Raw genomic sequence first — 24255 nt, 5'->3', positions numbered from 1 at the left:
CATTGCCCAAGAAAAGCAGTAGGTAGAATTTAACTGGTGAAATTTCTATGCAGAAGCTGTTGAAAGGAGTTTGCACTTCTTCCCTATGGCCCAGTATCAGAATGTCATTCCATCTAATTCATGGGTAATATATTCAGCACTTTCCCTAAAGCAGCTCTGTTGCCTTGCCTCCTCGTCACACATTCACTTCTATATTTCACTGATGGCCAACAAGCAGTCTACACACCAGCTCTCAGAGCGATGAAGGACATGTACTCATGGAAAATTCTAGCCAGGTTCAAGCTGTAACTTCCTATTCCTATGCAGCAATAGCATCTAATGGATGAGCAGGGAGAGTTCAGGGCTGTAACCCCTGACTTTGCATTATGCCTCCAAGACTTCTTCACTGGGTTACCTTGAAGGAGTTATTGGATTTTTCTATGCCTCAGATTCCCATCTGTAAAACAAGTATGATGTTAGCAGGGTTAAATGTTATCAACACATGTAAAGTACTTAAATAGAGTTCCCATGGCTTCAACTGTGCACCATTACTAATTATGATGCATTCATTTCCCTCCTTTCCTCTGAAATGACTGAATCATGTTCTGGTCATTTCACTTATTGTTTTTCTCCTTTTTGTGTGTGAGAATGTGTGCTTTTTTTTTTTTTTCTTGAGACAGAGTCTTGCTCTGTCACCAAGGCTGGAGTGCGGTGGTGTGATCTCAGCTCACTGCAACCTCCTCCTCCCAGGTTCAAGCGATTCTCTTGCCTCAGCCTCCCAAGTAGCTGAGACTACAGGCATGTGCCACCACACCCGGCTAATTTTTGTATTTTTTTTTTAGTAGAGACGGGGTTTCACCATGTTAGCCAGGATGGTCTCGATCTCCTGACCTTGTGATCCGCGAGAATGTGAGCTCTGTTTTAAGTAGAGGTCACCTCTTGTGTCTTCTATATGTCCCACAGTGGCTACCAGAGGGGTCTGAGCACAGCCAGCATTCCTAACTTTGCGGGGAGGGCCTTGTATTTGAGACATTTGCTTTGGGGTCAAGGCTTGGGTCCTCATCATTTCTACATATAAGGTTCCTGGCCAAAACTAAGAGCTCAGCAAAAAGAATAATAATGGGAAAAGCTGAAAGGAAGCAAATGGACCTTTCATGGCTCTTAGACTTGGGGAGAGAAGTTAAGAAAATGAAGACTTATAGAGTATCAGTAAAGAATCTTCATATTTTACCCATAATTCCCTAGCTCTACTGGTCCCACATCCATTTCTCCATAATATCAGCATTTTTAAAAAGTGTGTAAGTGTGTGGTATAAAATGCTTTATTAAAAAGTTTCTAGAACAAAAAAAAATAGCAAATACTTATCAATGATTTACAATGTACATTAGCTTATTAAAGTCTCCTAATAAGCCTTGTGATAAAGAACTCCATTTCATTTTGTTTGACCTAACATTCCTCAATCCTATTTTATCAAAATTTTTAAATTACTATGAGAAATAAATTTTAATTTTGCAAAATGACTTTTTACAGCTTGGTGCTATATACACAATGTAGGTAAGGACAAGAAAAGTCAGCATGAACCAGGATAGTCACATTTTTATACTAGCAAGGATGAATTTAGGTACTAGCAAGAAGTTCTAAGTAGAGGAGGCAGTTCATGTAGCATTAGGCCCCAATTCTGAAGAGTATAACTCAAGTTATACTTGGTATAGTAATTATATTTATAATAGAAACATAGCTCAATCAATTCTTATTGATTGTCAACGGAACTTAATGCTTTCCAAATAAATAATACAGTCACATTACAATAAATGATAAACACCAGGTTGTGGAATATTTCTAACGTTGCTTTTGATTTCTTGTGAGTCAGACCTATTCTCTGCATCATTTCTATAAACTAGCTGAAAATTGGACACACTGGGGGACTTTAAAGAACATTAAAGGGATTACTAAATAAGTCAATGAGACACTACTTAATAACTTGAGGACTGTGGGTATGTTAGTTTCATTGCCTGATCTTACGACTTCGATGAACTAAAATTAAAATTTCCCAACCCCTTATCACTGTAAAAAGCAATCCAAGACTGTAGCTCATAAGCAAAACAGCTCTTATCCTCTCCCAAATTTCTTTATCCTTCTGGCTGCTTTCGTCCATCAGCAGTGAAGTTCGGGGGTGGGGGGGGCACGTCTGAAAATGAAAGAGCTTCATTAATTTCAAAAAATCAAATTACTGGGTAATGGCATTTCGGGACTTAACCTTGCTTTTTAATTTATCAGTGGTAAAAGAAAGTGTAATTTACAAATACCTTTATTCCAAAGTTTTCATAGAGGAATAATGACTGAGAGAGGGAATACACATTATAGTACCCTCAGCTCTGTAGTTCTTTATGACTATACTTTTGGAGCATTTATTTTCCAGGGAAAATGAAAGGAACTCACTGTGAGGAGAGTCAGGGCGATGTCGCCATCTAGTGGCTGCTTTTCAGAAGATGCGGTGGATCCCACCACCCTTCAGAGACAAGCCCGGAGGAGTGAGCAAGAGATGTGTGACTTATCACCAGGGCCTTTGCAGGCTCTGGATGCACCAACAGTGCATACAGTTCTTGAATAATGAATTCATATTGGCTGTGGGCTCTACAGAGCGTAAGCATTTGTACATCTCTTTTAAAATGTTCATTTAAGAACGCGAATTTACGCTTCAGGCATGTAGACCAGTAACTTCACTTCCCATTTCTAAGTTATGTCTGTGTGTGATCCAAGTGTTTTGGATAAGTGTTGTGGTGGTTCTGCTTGTCTTTGTTTTTGTGAGGGAGAGGTCGAGTGTTGTCGTCTACCTCCTGTAAATTTCTTGGGAGACGTTAATAAGCTAATGCGTTCCCTATCTCACTCCAATCCATTCCATTAGATTTTTTCCATACTGTAAGATAAATTATTTTCTTGTGATGGATTTTGAAGTACACCAAGCAGAATGATCTTGTGGAATTACACTGGCATGGGTCTGTAGCTTAATTATACAACTACCTCAAAGTTTCACGCTTTCTTTCTGTAAAATGACATTAAGAACACTTACTTTTAAAGGGTACAGTGAATGACAGAAGATTAAAGGAGCTGATATGCTTAACACAGCTAACAGTTTCTAATGCCTACTGGGCACTAAACATGTGCCTAGATGCTCTTCTTTAATCCACAGGCTGTCCTTCCCTACACACACACACGCACACATGCACACACACACAACTGCTCATGCACGTACATATATTACGGTATTTCCTGATTCCAGAAGCATAGAAATTCAGGCTCACAAATATAAAATTAAATTATAAGACCCCAAATTCCACAACATTCATGCTGGAAAAAGGCCATAGAAAGAATAGAATTTCAATTTTTAAAATGAAGAAATTAAGAAAAAGAGGTTTAGTAGATCTATCCCAAAGGCATAAAGCATTTTAGTGGCAATGATTATATTAGACCCCAGGGCTCCTGACTGTCTTATTCACAGAAGAAATGACAGAGATGGCTTAGACTACTGACTGCATTTGACAAGCCCCAGGAATGTTAACTTTCCTAATATCCTGCAAGTTAACATCAGGGCCCAGATCTGATGCCAACAGTGTTACATGTAATACCCCACACTGCCTCAAGTCTTCTTTTCCCATATGGAGAAGAATTCTGCTTCATAGATGGGTCCTGCTCTAGAACATCAGAAAGGGCAGACTTATAAGCGATAGCATATAAAATGGCACTTGATGACACCCTCTCTCTTGTACCTCAGCCTTTGTCAATTACATCCACCATCAAATTCAGGCTGAAGATGTACCTTTACAAACCACTCCTGATTTCTCCGGCCCAAATGGGTAATTCTCTCTTCTGATTAACAAAGTGTAATCTCACCCACCAAAATTAGAATCTCATTCTATATTTTTATCCTATTTCCAAATACCAGAGTCCTATCTAATCTGCTTGATTGGTTCATTATTTGAGGAAACAGGCAATCTCATCCGTTTCTGTTTTATATTCTGCAATTCTAGCATGCTGCTGACATAGAATAGACTCTTAGGAAATACTTATTGATTGCGTGGAGCTCTGAATGTTTCTTTCCAAATGAATAGATTCATTAATTTATTCTTCACCCTTCTAAATGTAAATTCCACCAGGCCAAAAATTTTCTTGTTTGTTCACCTTTTGTAGTCTCAGTGCCTTCTAAAATAGTGGGTGGTACAGAATAGATACTCAATTAATAATGATTAAATAAGTAATTAATTAAACCAAACCTTATTCAGCACCTTCTAAGTATCATGCACTGTTTTAGTACTTACTTTTACCTGTAATGTTCTGAATTTCTGGTTTGTCCATCTCTTTTACTAGAGAGTGATTCACTCACTGATGGAAGGAACTGGCATATGGGAGGATGATTGACAACTGATTTTTGAATGATTGAATAATAAAAGGATCTGTAGAGCCCTACATCTCTTCTCCAGACACATACTCTATGCCTAAGGAGAGAGACCCATAAATTTGTAGTTATAGTTAGTAGGTAATTTCCATAATACACACTGATGAAAAGGGATTGTAAAATACAGAGGAAGACCTTAGCCTTGCTTGAGTTTGTCAACAGAAGACATGATTTGTGACTTATACTATGCAAAATAAACAGTTCTGCAAAACACTGTTTGCTCATTGAATGACAGAGGACTATGAGAGAAAAGAGAGGTGAATTTCACTAGAGTTATACTCACCCTCAGCCACATCGTCATCCACGGTTAACTTAAGGCTTTTTCCTCGCCGCACCACCCGAACGGTGTGCCACTCATTGTCATTGAGCTTCTGCCCTGCATACAGGGTCTCGGGTCCTTTGCCTAAGGGTGGTAGTAAGTGCCAAAGTTAGAATCAATTCTCAAAGTAGTGCTCATCCATCAGGGCTGTCAAAACCACACTGGTGCACATGACCCAGCAGCATTCAAGGAATTATCTTCTACCCAAAGTCTAGTCTAATTTTACTGAGCCAAAAGGACTCTCTATAGGGGTCCCCAAATGCAAAAGTCTCAATTCAAACGTAAAGGATAATGATACAGTAATGAAAGAAAGAAGTGCCTTCCTTTATCTTACATATAGGGATTTCAAATGCCAATGGCAGTAAGCAATCAATCATTTACAGGAAGCTGTAGTTAGCGGTCATTCATCTCTCAAAGTCTTCGAATTCAGATGACTTTCTTGAAGACATAGGAAATTTACTATGATTTTTTTTTTTCCTTTAGAATAATTTGGCCATTTAGGCATTATACACCAGTCTGGCTTTTAGAGAGTATCCACCAATAGGATGAGAAAAGAACTGTACAACACATACTGCCTTAACTTGACATTTCCATTAACACAGGGTCCTACGAGAAGTCACAATCATAGAAATCACAGTAGTAAGCATTACAACAATAATAATGTCACGTTTTAAACCCCATCATAAATAATGTTCCTGAAGGGAATGTGAGGGCTCCCAGACTTTGCCCATGGTTCATCATTTTTCCATCGTTCATCAATTTCCCACTGTTCATCATCCTCCAAAAGGATCCAAAGACCTAAAAATGGAAATGATGGAAAGTTCCAAACTTAAAAGTTTTTAGGACAAAAACATGACTAATAGAAAGTGCCACTAACTAGAGGATTAAACCAAGTTGTCTCAAGAGATCCATCCTCCAGATTCTCAAGCTAAAGGTCAAGTGAACTCTATAAAGAATTAGGGGTAACAGGAATTGTACTTAGGGGCAAACGATGGCAAGATAGAGATACACGGAGGCATTAAAACAATCCAGTAAATAATGGGAGAAAATGTCACCTTATCTTAGGATGTATATCATTATTGATCTGAATGCATATTTAAAAGACAAAGAAGACTGCATAGAAGAAGATGGGCAGTTTGCTCTTTCTAGGAGGATTGCTGAGCTCATGAAGAAAGAGGCTGATTAAATATTTTGGATTAGTCAATCTACATGTGAAAAGCTTCATCCCTGAGAAAGACTAGGGAAAAAAATGATACAACATACAAGTGACTAATATATCCCTATGGATATTATGCATGTGAAATACTTTGGAAAACCATATACTTGGCTCCAACATATGCTGAGCACAGGGCCAAGTGCATAGGAGCTTTAATGAGTGCTTGAATAATCAATGTCTACATAGGTCTGTTTCTATGGTATCCATCAATTAGGGTCAATATATTTTTATCTAAATAATATTGAAACTTTATCATGTAACTGTCACTAGCCACTCTCCTCCCTCCTCTACATCCAAGACTGAAGATATTTTATATGGGGGAATGTAAGTATCCAGGTAATTTCAAACTACACCTTTTAATTTTGAGTAATTAGTATTTCTATTCCCTCCTGGTTGTATGAGTTATGGTAGTAATTCAAGTTAGAGGAATTCTCCTCTTGAACAATAAACAGACTTTCAAAGTGAAAATGTTTCTTTTATTTACGATGTGCACAGCAAATAACTTATATTTAATAATTTTAAGAATGTACCCAATGCCCAAGTGTAACCCAAATTGACAAGAATCTTGAACATTTAGTAAGGAAATCTAAAGGCCCAAATGCACTGAAAATTAGGTAGTGATGCCATGAGAACAATGAGCCTTAGGAATAAAATAATTCTACCATTAACCATCTTATTTTCAATCTCAGCTTCTCTTACTTTATATGTTTGTCTCAATCTTACATAAAATGTATGTATTATAACAGAATTTCCCTACACTTTCAACTCATTAGATGCCACTATTCATTATCTTATTAAGTTCAGGCCTAAGATTGACCCAGCAGTTGCCTTCACAACAACAAACAGTGAAGGCACTGAAAGAAGCTGGACCACGTCATGTGGATACTTTACAGCACGAGCAGATGTTCTCAGAAAAAACAAATCTGTCTTTGTTTTTTTATGTTTTTATCCTCTTTATTCTACATGCAAATGCTCCAATAAGAAAGAAAGAAAAAAGTAAAGAAAGACTTGGAGCACATTAGCTATGAAGGCAGAACTGCTGTAAGTACGGGCTATTTAAAACGTCTTCTGTAAGGTGGCATCTGTTCTGTAGGCAATTTCTGTACATCGCTTAATTTTTATGATTGGGGACGAGATAAGGGGAAAATGACTAACACAAACAGAGTAGTTTGGGAACACTGCTTCATTCGTGTGACAGCACTTATAGAGATGTAAAACGAGGTTTCTCTCAGTCCAGTGATGCTAATGTTTGGAGGTACATCACATCTTATGATATCCTTGAGATATTCACATTCGGTCAGATTCAAACAGAAATACTTAACTGTCCATTTGACTGTGAAACTTTGGAATGTGATGGTCCATGAATAAAAATGTATTTTAAAAAACCTGAAACTTCTCATGTCCTACTATTTAGTTACATTTGGTACCTCCTACACTAACAATTCTTACTATTCTTAGAGTAGAAAAAAAAATTAACACCTATCTCACTAAAAACATGGAATAGTATTTGATATTCATTTTCAAACAATAAATAAATAAATCCCAGTGGGATTTTGTAAAACTCTTTGCCTCTAGAAGCGAAGAGTCAATGGCATTTATCCTTAATCAAGTCAAAAGGTCAACTCATTCTACTAGAGGAAAAGTGATGTTTAAACTCAGCAGGAAATCTAGGCAAAGAAAGAGGAGGAGCAAACCTCATTAGTAGCCCAGGCATAAAAGTGAATTGGTAAGTAATGCAAGAGGCAGACACAAGCTGAAGGTGGAAACATACAAACTGTTCTGTTTTCAAACCAGGATGATCTAGTCTAGGGAGGACATTTTCTGGCCATTTAAGCAAAAAACCCAGTGAAGTAGCATCAGTGAAACAATGAATGTAAAGAGTTCTTCACGTAAGTAAAGGATGGTTCAGACAAACAGAAGAAAACACCAAAATTTGAAATGAAAATAGTGGGAACTTAAAAAAGAAATCCCAAAACCGTCAGCTTTCCTGCATGGTTCATAACTAGGAAAATTATGATCTGCAACTGGGTACATATTAGATGTATGTATTACATGTCTTTTTCCCTCTTTCCTAGTTTAAGTAATAAATATTGATCCCAGAAAAAATTCTTTGATTCTCTTGAGGCTGCTTAAACTGTCACTGATGGATCTAAGTAGAGAGTACTAATAAATTACCTAACACTCCTTAGTTGAATTTCCCAGGTAATGATACCCAGGCCTGGAATAAAGAAGCAAAAGATTTTTGGGATGCAGAACTTCGTAAAAATAGAGTATTGAATTGTTTATTATTGTAGAGCAGAGAGCCTTTAATGAATCCCTTGGGTAACACCACCCAAATGCTCATACAAGCTATCCTCACTGAAAACTCTTTTAGCACCATCTCTTTGAGGTAAGGCTTTGTTTCACAGAAGATGGCCTAATTCTCTGCTGAATGAGGGACACAGAACAAGATATCATGGATGAAATACACTGACTACATTGTTTTTCTTGACCTATTCTAAAGTAATCCTATGGAAGCCTTATTTCTTTAAGAAGCCAGAACCAATAATGACATCAAACTGAAACATTAGGAGATAACACATTGCTGATTGCTTGGAGGAAGATGATACTCAGATATTACCAGATTTTTCCCCTTTTGGCAGACAGGAAATCGGAGCGTATGTTAAAAATCTATATTTGAACATTACTAAAGGCACACACCTTCACAAGGTGAACTTTGGAATTTAATTATTTTTAACTTATTTCAGTTGTCTTAAAAACTGGCCTGTTCATATTACATGAATTTGTTATTCCCCCCAGGAGCAATATAAGCAGCAAGCCTACAAGTTACCCCTGATATACATGTGTTTGTCAATGTATTTCTAGGACCTGACCAAACCAACTAAACCAGATGGTTTTGCTCATACGCAGGGAGTAGAAGTTCCTTCCATATGCCACAAAGCTCTGTTTCCAAAAGTGTATGAGGAACCATTGGAAACTTTTTTGCTTGGGTGGAGGTGGGGGAGGGAGGGAGGGGGTGATATCTGTATCATAATCTCTTTGCTTTACCTGAACATCTTTTTATTTTTCAAAGAGGGAAATGAAACAGCAACTTGATCTCCCTTCAAACTATGTTTCACATGAACCAGAATTTCTACAATGCTTAAAATATATGAAATTTACCCTCTTAGAAAGGCAGTGAAAGATGCATACATCTAATGATATGGTTAATCAATGCTCAAAACAACAAACTGTGTTAGATTTGAAGGACACCGAAGACGTGTAAAGAAAGAAAACTTACCTTTGCTTCCACCAGCAGCTTTGGCTAGGCTAGCTGAGCTGTGACAAGCATTGTACTAAGCCCATAGCACAACGCATTGTGTTTTACATCCTCCCAGACAAAACAGATTAGGCAAGTAAAAGCAGGGATGATAAGGAAAAAGAAAAGGACTGAAGGAGGAAGAAAAGGACAGAGAAGTAGGAAAAAGGTATTTTATGTTCTGTCCACAAAATGTCAGGTTCTCGTTGTTTTCTTTGGGTGTATAACCCAACAGAGATGGAGGAGGTGTTTTGTTTTGTTTTTACAAACTTAGTTTTAAAGCATTTATATTTACTGGGAAAGAAGGACATTTTAAATCATAATTATTTTTAGAGCCAGTTTGGCAGAACACCTCAAATAGATCATTTCCTTCTTACTGGAGTTCATAAGCTTCAGGAATAGCTGTCATATCTCCTACGACAGGTGTGGAAGGAGCAGGGAGCTTCCTTGAAAGTCTTCTACTGAGAAGTCTCCCAGGGAGGTGTGAGAAGGACAAGCGACTCAGCTATTCAGACTGAGCACCCTCCAGGAGCCCCTGCTTCTAGTTAAAACCTACTAAAACACCACCAACATTTATCAGGCTTGAATAGGCAAACATAGCATTGAGACTGCCACATGTAAAAGTTCAACTATGGACTACTCACCCCTTTCTCTGCGGCTCTTCTTCTACTTCAGTCTCCCAGGATATTAATAGAGTACCGTTACTCACCTCTGCCAGGGTTTTGCAGAGACTATCTATTCACACCTTTCACAAATGTTAATTGAGCATCAGAATTCTGATGCTCTTTCTGATCCTCATTGTGAAGGATAAAAAGATAAACAAGACAGAACGGGTCCTGCCTTACACAGTTTACAGTCTGCTTTGGGGTGAGAAAATCTGCAAGACAATACACAAATTAGGGAACATGAGATAATTTTAGATAGGGTTGAATTCTGTCAACCCTATCTAAAACAAGACAGGGTAATAAGATGAAAACTAGTTGAGGTGGGGAGTGAGGATTGAGGATTGGCTACTTTACGGAGTAAGGATTGAGGACTGGCTACTTTATTGAAGGTTCCAGGAAGGCCTCTTCGAGGAAACTTCTCTATTCTTGTCCTGAGCACCTGATTGGGTAGAAAGCTACTAAATGCGATGGTCAGAGAAGGCTTCTCCGAGAAGATGCATTTAAGAAGGAGCTAACTGGGCAAAGCTGGTGATGTAGGGAGAGGCCAGATCACGTGACATCCTGATGACATGGTGCAGAACCCGAAAGCTGTTCAAAATGTGCTGGAAGTTCTTGGAAGGTTTTAAGCAAGGAGATTATATCATCTCAAGTACGTTTTGAAAATCACTCTGGTTCCTATAGGTATATTCTACCAAGAGTAAATAATGGAAATAAGGAGATCTATTAGGAAGCTGTTAAAAGACAAGAGCTGACAATGATTTAGGCTAAAACTAGGAGACAGTAGAAATGAAAAGTTGTAAAATTTGGGATGTATTTTAGAGGTGGAATCAACAGGACTTGGAGATTGGTTTAGGATGTGAATTGGTAGTAGAAGTAAAGAGATAAATCAGTGTTGATTCCTAGGTTTTGATCTGACAACCTGGGTAGATGAAAACAGCCTCACTGAAAAGGGAAAGATTCCAGAAAAAAGTAAGACATGATTGATCCTACTAGCCAGAGAAGGTTACTTCTGGTATTGGGTCTTTCCTGTTAGTCACACTTGATAACCAGCTCCTGGCAGCTGCCTGCTGCCAAGACGTGTGGATCAAAGTTCACTGCTTGCCTGATTTTTCATAGAAAAGTGTTCATTTGTACCTCAGGCCACCGCTATCTATTGATGATGCAGGATTGTTGAGTGTTGCTATTTGCCCACTCACCTCCCTCCTTCCCTTCCTTCCTTCCTTTTTTCCTTTCTTCCTTCTTTTCTTCCTTCCTTCCCTCTCTTTCTTCTTTTTGTCTTTCCTACATGGTTTCCATTATGTACCATAGCACGTGCCTTAAGACTAGAACAAAGAGTGCCCCTAACATTACAAAGCAAAGCGAACACTGGCAGCCCATTCAATAGCATCACTACATGGTGAGCACAGTGTAAAATGAACCGTTCATCTTGGCTAAGAGAATGGAGCATCTCAATGTTGAAATGGAATGAATCTGGGGCAGATATATCTCCAAAGAAACAAATGACTCCTCAAAAGATGAGACAGAATATTGTCCCCAATGCATTGCCAAACCTCTACCTTAAACTGTAAATTTACAGCAGTGCTCAGCTGTGGTAAGCTGAGGACAGGTTCAAGATTTCTTGTGATAATCTCTCTCCATGAAATCACTTTTCAAGAGATAAGGCAATTTTCTCAGGGATAGGCAGGAAGATCCTTTTGTGGATATTCATTCTACTTTTGTTTTTAGAAAAACTTTAGAAAATATACTGGAACTTGCTCCACTTTTCTAATGGTATGATTAATACAAATTAGATTTCTTACAATGATTTTAGATGTTATAGTGCTTTTGAGTCTGATTTTATGATCTTGCTGTTTAGCACTAAAGTCACAGATTTTGAAGCTGAAGGTGATTGAGCTAAAGAGATTCTAACCAGGATACGCCATAAGACCTGCTCCCCTGACACCCCCTAATAAATTTCTAATTTAAGTGTCTTTTCTTGTGAGTTGACCTTTTTGCACTAGCATGCAGAAAAAATATATATCCAATTGCGATTTGACAAGTCTAGTACATTAATATTAATTAATATTTTGCTTTAAATAGGAATTAAGGCAGGCAAAATACAGCTAACATTTATCTCCCTTTATTACTTTTATAACCTTTCCATCTGCAGCCATACTTCCTCAGCCTTCCCTGACCCTCCCAGCTTAGAGTTCACTGCTTCAGTAATTCAATAGAAATTTTATTTTGCAAATGACCACTCTATTCCTTGGGTCATAGTTTTCTTTTAAAAAATTCACTTCTCTAACCTTCGAGGTAGGATATGCTACCTTGGTAATTCCCAACAACTAAGCATGGTATCTTGCACCAAGAAGGTGCTCAATGTATTGGAAAAAAACTTGGCTGGGTGCAGTGGCTCATGCCTATAATCTCAGCACTTTAGGAGGCCAAGACAGGCAGTTCACGAGGTCAGGAGTTCAAGACCACCATGGCCAACATGGTGAAACCCCATCTCTACTAAGTGGTGTGGTGGCGGGCTCCTGTAATTCCAGCTACTAAGGAGGCTGAGTCAGGAGAATCACTTGAACCTGGTGGAGGTTCAAGTGAGGTGGAGGTTGCAGTGAGCTGAGACCACACCATCGCACTCCAGCCTGGGCAACAGAGCAAGACTACGTCTCAAAAACTAAAAATTAAAAATAAAATAAAATAAAAAATACAAAAAAATTAGTGAGCAAATAAATAAAACTGAATAAATTAAATAAACAAATGAGTAGATGGGTTGAGGGGAAGAGAAGAAATGGAAGGAGAGCTGAAAATAAAAATATTGTATTTTAACAATAGAACCGATTGAACCAATTTGGGAAAGTAGTCCATAGAATACTAAATGTATATAATTGAATAGATATAATGCAAATTATGTAATTCAAATATATATAACTGAATCATATATATTTACTACTATATAAGTGAATACATATATAAGTGAATATTGTATTTTAGCAACAGGACAGATTGAACCAATTCAAGAAAGTAGCCCATATATAGTAGTAAATATATATAATTGAATTATATATATTTGAAATATATATATATAATTTAATACATACATATATAATTCAAATATATAATTCAATTATATATATTTACTATATATAAGTGAATACATAGAAATAAGTGAATAAATAAAAAGAGTAAATTTATGGAGGATAGAGGGGGAGAAGGAAGGGGAGCAGAAGGATCTTGGCAGTAGAGTAAATTAGACAAATTTGAAGCTGAAAGATACCAGGAAGCAGATATGAATAAAATCGTTACTTTTCTTTACAATTTTTCCTGGCCAGAAGAATATGTAGCTTTCTGGGGAAGTGATAGGGCAATGAAAGTAACATGTATAAAGAAGTACCAGTTGTTCTGCACACGTGATCTCATTTAGTTTTGTAGCATGCAGCTGATATATTACACCCCAGTTTTATGAATCAAGAGGCAGATCAAAGCTCTGTGACCTGTCAAGGTCATGCAGCTGTGGGACTCAAACCCCAGTCAGTCTGTGTGCAAAATCCTTCCACTCTGGTTTGTTCTCACAGCTTCTCCATGTTTACATCACTGAGTTGTTCTGTCTCAGGTTTCAAAGAGGAACAGGGTGAGACTGGGTAAAGGGCATGGAGGATATGGGAGACTATTGCTAAATACGAAATAGAAAACCTAATTCTAGGAGGATAATCAAGAGTATAATCTGGCCTTTGTTTAAAGTATTTGCAAGACCAGGGTACAGGCCTAGCATACAGAACCTATTAACAACAACAAAAAAAAGTTAAACGTGTATATTGTAAACAAAAGTGAATATGAAAAATGTCATCATATTTGTATGCGCTTGCAGCAGACTCTGCATCACATGCTGCCCAGCATTATCTTCTCTCAGCCAACGTCAGATTTCAGCCACTGCAGCAGATGACAGTCACTGTGAGCTCAAAGTTTGATGGTTCCCCACGTCAAGCATGGCCAGGCCTTGGGCCTTCTCTAAAGCTAGGGTGCCTGACCTGCCTGCAAGAAAGAGCAATCAAGAAATGGGAGTAGGGGTGAGAATACCTTAGGGGTAGCTGCCGAAGAGTGGGGAGGGGGAGGGAACTAATGGATAAATACTCTAACCTCCTATGTTTTAAGCAGACAATCCTGGGAGGCATTCACTGCAACACCTTCATCTCTCTGGCCTATACACTGCTCACAGGAGGAATTTTGACAGTGGATACTCACACTGGTGTTTTTTTCTGCACTGCTTACTCTCCCTGCTCCTTCACTCCTGCTTTTGGGGACAATATATACAGTATACTCCCAGGCAAACTATCTTACCCAAGTCTTTGTCTCAGGCTTTGCTCTCAAGGGAACTCAAACTAAAATAACACCTACATAGCACTCAATCATGTCCCATGTGGTAACTCAAAGGTTACAGCAACTGCATGAGGTAGGTAACGTCAATTACCTAGGATGAGATTAAGAGGTTAAGTGACCTGCCCAAGGTCACAAGCTATTGAATTGTGAAATTAAATAAAGAATCCAGTCTTTCCAATTCCACGGATTGCTTCCCATTAACCTAGATAGCTGCCTGTCCTGAATCCACAGATAGCTCACTTCCCATTAACCTAGATAGCTGCCTGGAGTCCATGAAGTCCACAGAGTACAGGAGGCAGTAGTCTACTGTCAGCACTCAGGGTAGACTGAGGGACCATGGTTGTAAATTACTGAAAACTGACCAGACTCCTGGGGTTGGTGAGGAAGTGGCATAGGTCTCTAAGTGCAATCACACAGCTTTTCACTCCGAACCATGGAGGACTTTTGGGAACTCTAATTTGTTAATTTGTCTAATTCACTCTACTGCCATGAATAAGGTTACCATCGTTCTTAAATAGCATAAGTCTATTCAAGCGAGAAGCTAAGAGATATGCTCTTGATACCCAAAGACCCTTCAGGCTCTACCCACCATATTCTGGACAAATGTCCAGTCTTGATGGGTCTTTATATTTATGTATAGATATAAAGATACAGTCATTGGATTTTAGAAGTATTCTAAGACAGAGTTCTGGGAATATGGCATTTTCAGACCAACCTCCATGTTGTTTGCAGCATCTCCTTACTTCAATAGAAAGTACTAAATATAAGGTAAAAATAGGAGAAGAGGGATATTTGCAGCCTCTTTGGCACGATAATTACAAGGCTTATTGGCTTATAAGCTTGATAGCATTAGCTGATCACCCACTGGGGACAGAGGTAGTTGCCATACAGAACAGGCTTACTCCTGGATAGCCTCTCTTATCCTCTTAACATTTTGTGTATGCAACTGCAAGACCCAGGAGGCTGGACCAGCAGAACTATCACTCTATTCTGGTTCTTGTTAACTAAGATGATGAGATTTGTCCTTCCTAAAATAATATGTATGTAGGTTTGAAAAGTTGAGAAATTATAGCTCTCCATCTCACTAGAAATATCATCTCCTTATAGTCCCCACATAAATAAAACTTGCAAGACATGCACATAGAGAAAATAATTAAAACCAGAACCTCAACAAAAATAAATCAAGTGTTTCCATTCAAATGTGTTCATTTCTCCTTAAGTAAGACTTAAATGCAACTGTCTCCTAATGCAGCAAGCGTGGCCACGTATGACGCATGCAAAACCAACTCTGTTGGCAAACAGGACTAATTTCCATGTGCTGTCTTCACACTTTTGTGCAACAGTTTGGGCACAGCAAGGATGTAAACTTCAGACGGCTGACTGCCTCCTCCATGCACCCTGAGTTCCTGATTGACTTCGGGCATCAAGCAAAAGAAACCTGTTCCTACCTAAGAGAGTGAAATCGCCACCCCACTCTCAGACTGTATAAAGAAGGAGGGGTTTAATTTAAAAGTTGATGACCTACTAGACAGGCGTTGTGAAAGTTTCTGGGGTGCCAAGATGAAAAAGACACACTCACTGTTTTAAAGGAGCTCACAGTCTACTGGGGGAGTTGAACAAATAAAAACCAATCATGTGGGAGAAAAGGTACAGAGGTGTCCACTAGGTACCCTGCTGGTGGGGCACTCAGGCCATCTGGAAGTCATCAGCTATCTGTTCCTCTTCATATTCTTCATGCAGGACTACACAGATTCTATAAGGCATAAACTAACACTTTTATTTCTGTATCTTCCTCAACTCTAAATAGTACTGTTCTTGGCAGGCACATTGGATTCTCAAATGAAAAATTAATGTCTTCACATACTTACACAAGACCCTGTTAATAACAGACCACCAGACACCAGTCACCAGACACTATTTTAAGTGAGTTACCTATACTGACTTATTTAATACTCACATCAATCCCATAAAGTTTACTATGGTTGATTATATTATTTTTGACAATATTTGCTGTCCTTTCCTATCAGCCTCTTCCTAACAGATCTACCCTTTCAGGAGGGTTATATTTTCTGCTTCTTATGTCAGATATTTTGCATGACTTGCTTCACAGCCAAGAAAATGTGAGCAGAAATAGCATGAACCACTTAGGTCTGAGAGCCACCACATGGCCCTGCTAGCTCTCTTCCATTGGCCATAAATCCAGGATGTGACAAATTAGAGCTGTGTCTTCAGGCAGGGTCCAGAAATGAAGAGGCATGAAAAAGCACTGCAACAGAACTAGGATGAATATTAATGCCGGTGGGAAATAAAGCTCTGCTCATTTAAGTCACTAGGATTCCAGGGAGGCATCTGTTACTGCAGCATAACTGAGCAGAGCTGACTAATACATGGATCCCATTATAAATACATTTTACCCTTGAGAAACCTGACACAGAAGGAAGTTCAGTCAATTGCCTAATGTCACATAACCTAATTGCTGGGAACGAAACCCAGACAGCCTCGTTCCATTTCGTCCTTAACTACTACACTAAACAGCCTCCATTAGCTAAGAGATGCATGACAGATAGCTAAGAGATGCAAAGACTAATCCTCATAGTGAAATAATTTCCACAGGCCCTACAGGATAAAGGATACAAAACAATTAAAAAAAATACATACAATGGATATGCCTTTACTTTCAAAGTGCACAGAAAATGAATTAAAGCAGAGAAAAAAACAAGGCCAGATAAAATGAGGTAAGAAAGAAACATATACCAAAAATGATGAGAGAAAACAGATTAAGAGAAATTTTAACATTTGTCAAACTGCTCAGAGACAAATGCCTCTCCTGGAAAAAATAAAACCCTTAATATTTTTATCTTTAAAATGCTGCCAGAATGCAAAACCTATGAAAGTTTTAGGTGCATGTAGTTTGGAAGCAATCTGGCTATTTTTGTAGTTAATAAAATAAAGACTTCTGTTTGTGATATGTATAGGATGGGAAGTAACACACTTCACCCAGGGGGATGTCATTCATATAGATAAAATAGTTCTGTCGTTTTAACTTTCAGATTTTTCAGAGCTGTGAAGGCCTAATCTGGGCTAGTGGTTCTCACATTAAAAACTACATAAGAAACAACCAAATGATGTTAATAGTTTGAATTTCAGGGCTCTAGTCTCAGTATTTCTGATTCAGAAGATCTAGGATGGATTCTATGAAATGACATTTTAACAAGATTCCTGATATTTGTGATGCAGGTGGTATTATTTTCCTAGGGATGCTGTAGCAAATTATCACACATCTAGTGGCTTATATCAAAAATATGTTCTCTTTCAGTTCTGGTTAGAAGTCTAAAATCAAGGTGTGAGCAGGTCCTAAAGGTTACAGGGGAGAATCATTTTTGTCCCTTCCAAGTTTCTGGGGGGTTCCTACAATCCTTGATATTCCTTGGCTTAGAAGCATCACTTCAGTCTCTGTCTCTGTCTTCACATGGCCTTCTTCTGTGTGTACTCTCTTCTGATAAGGACACTATCATAGGAATCAGGGACCACCATAATCCAGTAGGACCTCATCTTAACCAACGGCATGTGTGAAGACCCTATTTACAAATGAGGTCACAATTCCGAGGTTCTGGGCAGACACTGAATTTTTAGGAAACAATAGTTTACCCACTATACAGGTGTTTCTCAGACCACCTTTCTGAGAACAATAAAGAACAATCCTTCATTTTACTAAAGAAAATCCTGGCTGGGTGTGGTGGCTCATGCCTGTAATCCCAGTATTTTGGGAGGCTGAGGTGGGCAGATCACCTGAGGTTGGGAGTTTGAGACCAGCCTGACCAACATGGAGAAATCCCATCTCTACTAAAAATATAAAATTAGCTGGATGTGATGGCGCATGCCTGTTATCCCAGCTACTTGAGAGGCTGAGGCAGGAGAATCGCTTGAACCCAGGAGGCAGAGGGTGAATTGCTTGAACTCAGAAGGTAGAGGATAAACTACTTGAACCCAGGAGGCGGAGAGTGAATCTCTGGAACCCAGGATGTAGTGAGACAAGATCGTGCCATTGCACTTCAGCTTGGGCACAAAGAGCAAAACAACTCTGTCTCAAAAAAAAAAAAAAAAAAAATCCTGAATCCCTGCACCTAGGGGAAGGAATTTCCCATTTCCCATGACCACATAAGTACAACCCAGATCTGACTCCCAATCCAGTGCTCTCTGCACGGTAAACTGGTGCCTGTAGTTCTACTGGTGGCTTGAGTTTTTGTAGCCAGAAGTGAAAATATCATTTAGTCTGCATCCCAAAAGAAATTAAGTGAAGAACTGCATCAGGCTCCACTCCATTAGCAAATTCAGTTTCCCAAAGTTGATGCTTCTGAAATTCCAGAGATTTGACCAATCTTTACTCTTCTTCAGTTAGCTCCGCTTCCCTCCTAACCCATCCTGTAACTCACAGGGAAACTGAAATGTCTCTCTCACCATCTGACCATCTGCCATCCTCTCACCCTTCGACGCCCCCGTCAATATCCCTCGTGGTTTATTTCATGCTGCTGTAAACTAATCCTTCAGTTATCCACATCCCCAAACAGATTGGAGGCACCTTGAAAATCAGGTCTAAAATGCCCATATCTGTATTTATACACTCAGATATTTGCTTAGTAAATAAATGAAATCTCTTCTTTATAAGCTTAACCCAAAGTTTTGCTTCTGTTAGTAGAGTAAGAATCAAGAACCCTGCCACCTTGTCCAAGACTAAACTCACTCTGACTCCACTTTCCATCCTTTTTCCATCATATATATACATATGTGTGTGTGTGTGTGTGTGTATAAGAGATATATATATATATATTTTTTATGGAGTCTTACTCTGTCACCCAGGCTGGAATGAATGCAGTGGCGCAATCTTGTGATCTTGGCTCACTGTGCAACCTCCCAGGTTCAAGCCATTCGCCTGCCTCAGCCTCTCAAGTAACTGGAACTACAACTACAGGCACATACCACCACGCCCGGCTAATTTTTTGTATTTTTAGTAGAGACGGGTTTCACTGTGTAAGCCAGGTGGTCTGGATCTGCTGACATCATGATCCACCTGCCTCAGCCTCCCAAAGTGCTAGGATTACAAGTGTGAGCCACTAGGCCGGTGGAGATACTTTTTTTTTTTTTTTTAGCAGTGATCTTGCTTCTTTTCTTCAGGCTTTTCCTGTTAGCTTTCTTTAGGCACCTTCAAATTTCACCCCACTCACTGAACCCCTCCTCAGCACCCTGCCTCTATCCCTTGCTTTCTCCGTTCATCTTGACACTTTAGAGTGTCCTACCAGGGTGGTCTTCCCCCCACCAAGACTTCAAAGAACCCCCCAATTACTGCTGCTGAGCCCAGGTTCCTCTCCCCTCCCAGCCCTCCCCACCAACTTTCGGCAGCTACTTATTTTCCCTGCTGTTCTATCTGGTTAATAATCTGCAAATCGCCGAGCATAAGGAACTTTTTCCAGTCCTCTTTATCACCATTCAGCTTCAGCAGCCACTCCCATCTTCAGTGTCTCATGGCTGTCTCGTGGTTTTCCCACATGTATGAACTTTCATGAGCAACCTCTCCTCACTGCCTCTTCCCCTGTCTACTACTTAATTCTGGGGTTCCCCAAAGTTCCAGCATCTCATTTCCTTCTCTACACATCTGTTGCTCCCTGAACTATCATCATATGACTTCAATTTAATTTTTGATTTGTCTTTATTTCTTTCCTCAGCTCTGTTTTTCTATTTCAAATTTCTTCTAGGGTATCTCTCAGACATCTCCTATTTTCCCAGCCCTCCCTCTCTTCCAATCTCTCTCCTAAGGTCATCCCCTCAGAATATTAAATTTTTTTGTTTCTTTCCCTTTTTAAACTGCTGTATAATAATTGCACCTCTTTACAGGGTTCGCAAAGATGTTTTGATACATATAATATATATCGATCAGATCAGGGTGATTAGCATATCCATCATCTCAAATATTTATCATTTATTTGTTTGGGGAACATTTAATATGTAATATGTTCCTTCTAGCCATTTGTAACTGTATTTTATTGGTAACAATAATCATCCTGCAGCTCTCTAGAGCACTAGCACTTATTTTTTCCATCTAGCTGTAATTTTCTATCTTTTATCAAAATCTCTCCCTGCCCCCATTTCCCCCCTCCCCTTTCCAGCCTCTAGTATCCTCTGTTCTATGTTTTATTTCTATGAGATCAACTTTTCTGTTCCTTTCTATATGTTCCTAGTACTAATCCCCCATTATGATATATTAGGCAAATTTTTAGGTCCCAACCCTACTTGAATAAATCATTTCAAATACATATTTCAATGAACTTTTTTATTTGTTTTTCCAAATCTTTCATGTCTGAAATATGGGCTCTAGATACTCTTCAGCTCTGAAACACTCACTGTGGCTCCCAAAGCTGAAGGTAAAGCCTCAGTGTCAAGATAGGAAGAGTTAAGAGTCAGACACGGCCGGGCGCGGTGGCTCAAGCCTGTAATCCCAGCACTTTGGGAGGCCGAGGCGGGTGGATCACGAGGTCAAGAGATCGAGACCATCCTGGTCAACATGGTGAAATCCCGTCTCTACTAATACAAAAAAAAAAATTAGCTGGGCACGGTGGCGCGTGCCTGTAATCCCAGCTACTCAGGAGGCTGAGGCAGGAGAATTGCCTGAACCCAGGAGGCGGAGGTTGCGGTGAGCCGAGATCGCGCCATTGCACTCCAGCCTGGGTATCAAGAGCGAAACTCCGTCTCAAAAAAAAAAAAAAAAAAAAAAGAGTCAGACACAGGGCTTCTGAAGGTTATAGGTAAAAGAGTAGGGTGAATCAAGAACTGGACTTTGAAAGGTTGGTAAGAAGCAGGTTGGTGGAGGGGAAGAAAGGGAAGTACTTGGGAGGTTTGAAGGATGTATGGTGAATCCATACTTTAAGGGAAGAACTCTGTGGTCTATATTCTGTTAGGGTAACTCTTCTTACATTGGCTCCAGAGCCTACACTCTGAGCTACTATGCCATATTGGCTCCCCACCACACTTTCCACTAAGATGACCTATCATCTCCAACCCAACATTGGTCTACTGTGGTCAACACACAGTCTCACAGTTCTCTCTACTCTCTGGCCTAGAAGCAAGCTTTTTCAGATCTTCTAAGATTCTAAATGATGAGTCTTCTCTACACCCCTTGTGCTGATGGTGGTTCTTTTTAAATACAAGCACTGAAATAGGGTCCTTCCCACTTCAGGGGTTATCTGGACAATCCCAAAGATGGCATAGGGGTGCTAGAGAGAATGGCTGTGGAAGAACAGTTGAGATAATGAGGCATAAAGTCATTGTTATACTTTGTACTGGGGCTTAAGATTTAATCTTCAGAATACTGGGAAGTAAGCATTGTTATCCCATTTTACAGATGACAGCAGAAAGAAACAGGGATGTGAAGTTATCTTGGCCAAGGGTAAATAGCTAATAAGTAGAGCCAAAGCCGGACTTACCTGATTTATAAAACCTGCCTTCTGGATGGATGATGAATGTGTGAGTGATGGGTAGGACTCCAGATCAAACCTTCATAACCAGTGGTGCTTCTGAGGAAGGAGGAGTGAAGGTTTGGGAAAAACAAACTTGTAGAAGAAATAGAAGTGCTTCTTGAAACTGATACTTAGACTGGGTAAGAATGGAGGTGGCTGGCTGAGGCAGCAGGGGAATTTCAAGAAGCCCCATGAATAAGGACAGGTGAATCCCTGCTGGTCCTAGATCATGCCACTGGAGGAGGGGACATTTGTATATGGGGGTAGTTGGTTATGCAGTGAGCTTATACTGACTGGGATCAGCCTGTAACGTCTGTGAGAATTCAGTGTTCCCCACTTAGATGCAGGGTGGGTCATCCTGGTCTCAATAACCTGACTTTCTACTTCTCATTGATTTTGAGGTGATGCTGGCTATGAACTCCACAAGGCCAGGGATTGTGTCTATTTTTTTTTAAGAATCGAGTCCAAGGCCTAGACATGGTAGTTACTTGACATGCATTTATATGAATGTATTTAAATGCAGCTTATGGACATTAAAATTCAAATTGTGAATTGACTGCCATCCCCTAACACAGAAACAGGGAGAAAATGTGGTTATGCGGTTATTACAACTAATTATCCTGTTTGAGGCTACATATGCTCCTACTGAATCATAATCCTAGCTACCATTTATGCAGGGTTGTGGTCTGATCCAGTTCCCTTGGGACCAGTGGAAGACAAGTTTGAATTCACAGCTTGATACACATTAGATGCCCAACAGATCAGCACTGCTTGCTGCTATTAATAATTTACAAAAACATAGTTAAGTGATTTATAAAAATCTAGTAATAGGAGTATATGGTAGTTGCGGGAGAACATTCAAGGGAAGAAATGAGGGGAAAATATCCCATATAAACTGAATTTCTTTTTTTTTCCTTTTTTTGAGACCAAGTTTCACTCACATTGCCCAGGCTGGAGTTCAATGGCACAATCTTGGCTCACTGCAACCTCCACCTCCCAGTTCCAGTAACTCTCCTGCCTCAGCCTCCCAAATAGCTGGTATTACAGGCATGCACTACCACACCTGGATAATTGTTTGTATTTAGTAGAGATAGGGTTGCACCATGTTGGTCAGGCTGGTCTGGAACTCCTGACCTCAGGTGATTCACCTGCCTCGGCCTCCCAAAGTGCTGGGATTACAGGAGTGAGTCACCATGCCCGGCCATAAACTGAATTTCTAAATGACAATTATAAAAGTCATTCTATTCAAGGAACAAATGTCTGCCAAATTGTTATACAATAACATTTATTTGTTAAACACTCATTAACTCAACAACTCATCAAATATTTACTGCTTATTTACAACACACTGGACATTGACTAGTGGCTGGAGATAAAAGGAAAAATATATTATGATCCCTGGATCAAAGTTACTTACAGTCTGGAGTAGAAAGTGATATAAAAATGTAAGACATTGTTTAAAGCACTTTAAAACTAGCATGCATTCTTTACATTATACCTCAGGAACACAGTGAGAGAAGATATTTGGGAGTGTATGTGTGTATGTACACATGCACATTTTGGTCTGAGTTTGGGTTAGGAAGATAGAGGTGTATAGATATCTATACCCTGTATAGATATCTATACCCTGTATAGATATCTATACCCTGTATAGATATTAAGAGAGCATGCAAGTTCAGTGAATGTTGAGTAGTTCCATGTTGTAGGGAAGTAGAGGGCATTTTTATGAGAGGTAGGGAATGAGTGTAAAAAGGTAGCCAGGAGGAGATTGTAACAACATGCTTATAAGAAGCCGCTGTGCTGAAAACTTTATATTTTGTATTCTAGACCAAAGAGAACTCTTAAAATATCTTAAACAGGCTGTAATATGTGTTTGCTGTATTATTTAAGATTATTTGATTTTGTTATAGCAAGCAACAAAAAGTTGGATACAACTTATAGAATGGGTTAAAGTATAGGGAGCAAACTGATCATCTCTGAGACCTGTGAGACACACAGAAAATAAAAAGAGCACATGTGTGTTGAACATAGATAAAAAGGATGAAACTAGAGAGTTACTTGCCCATGGAAAGGGATGAAAGTACAGAGTAAATCTTAAATATTTGTAAAGCTCAGACCATGTCTGGTTGACACCTCTCATCCTAAATTGGTCAACCCATTGGTGACACTCATTTTGGTACCATCCTGGCCTCACATTTGCTCTGGTTGATACATAGAGATAAAACATGTATCTGGTCAGCAGGCTAATTGGCAAGTGATAGCTATGGCCAGACATACTTGCCCTTGTGTCTCTCCAGTAGGGCAGTGGTGTAATAGTACCAGTCTTTCCAAGCTGTTGTATCCCTTTCTTAATCTCAACTCTGGCTCTCGTAACTACTTCATCAGCAGGGAAGGCTGATATGGTAGAGAGTGAACCAAGGTAGATGAACATTGTATAACCCAGGATTCAGACATGGTA

General features: G+C 39.3%; 1 protein-coding gene across 27 annotated transcripts in view; it reads right to left on the bottom strand.

The window, feature by feature from the left end:
- NRXN3 (neurexin 3) overlaps positions 1-24255 on the bottom strand; it is a 1680301-nt gene that overhangs the window by 882483 nt on the left and 773563 nt on the right. For all 27 annotated transcript variants that reach the window (XM_064375089.1, XM_064375093.1, XM_012476808.3 and 24 more), the window contains one exon: positions 4716-4835. In XM_064375089.1, coding sequence (XP_064231159.1) covers positions 4716-4835 — 120 coding nt within the window. The remainder of the gene's footprint in view (positions 1-4715; positions 4836-24255) is intronic.

This window comes from Aotus nancymaae, unplaced genomic scaffold (genome assembly GCF_030222135.1).
Source record: "Aotus nancymaae isolate 86718 unplaced genomic scaffold, 86718_ANA_hifiasm-v0.15.2.pri h1tg000011l, whole genome shotgun sequence".
Taxonomy (NCBI): domain Eukaryota; kingdom Metazoa; phylum Chordata; class Mammalia; order Primates; family Aotidae; genus Aotus; species Aotus nancymaae.
The sequence above is the reverse complement of the archived record's forward strand: the minus strand, read 5'-3'. Positions and strand labels throughout refer to the sequence as shown.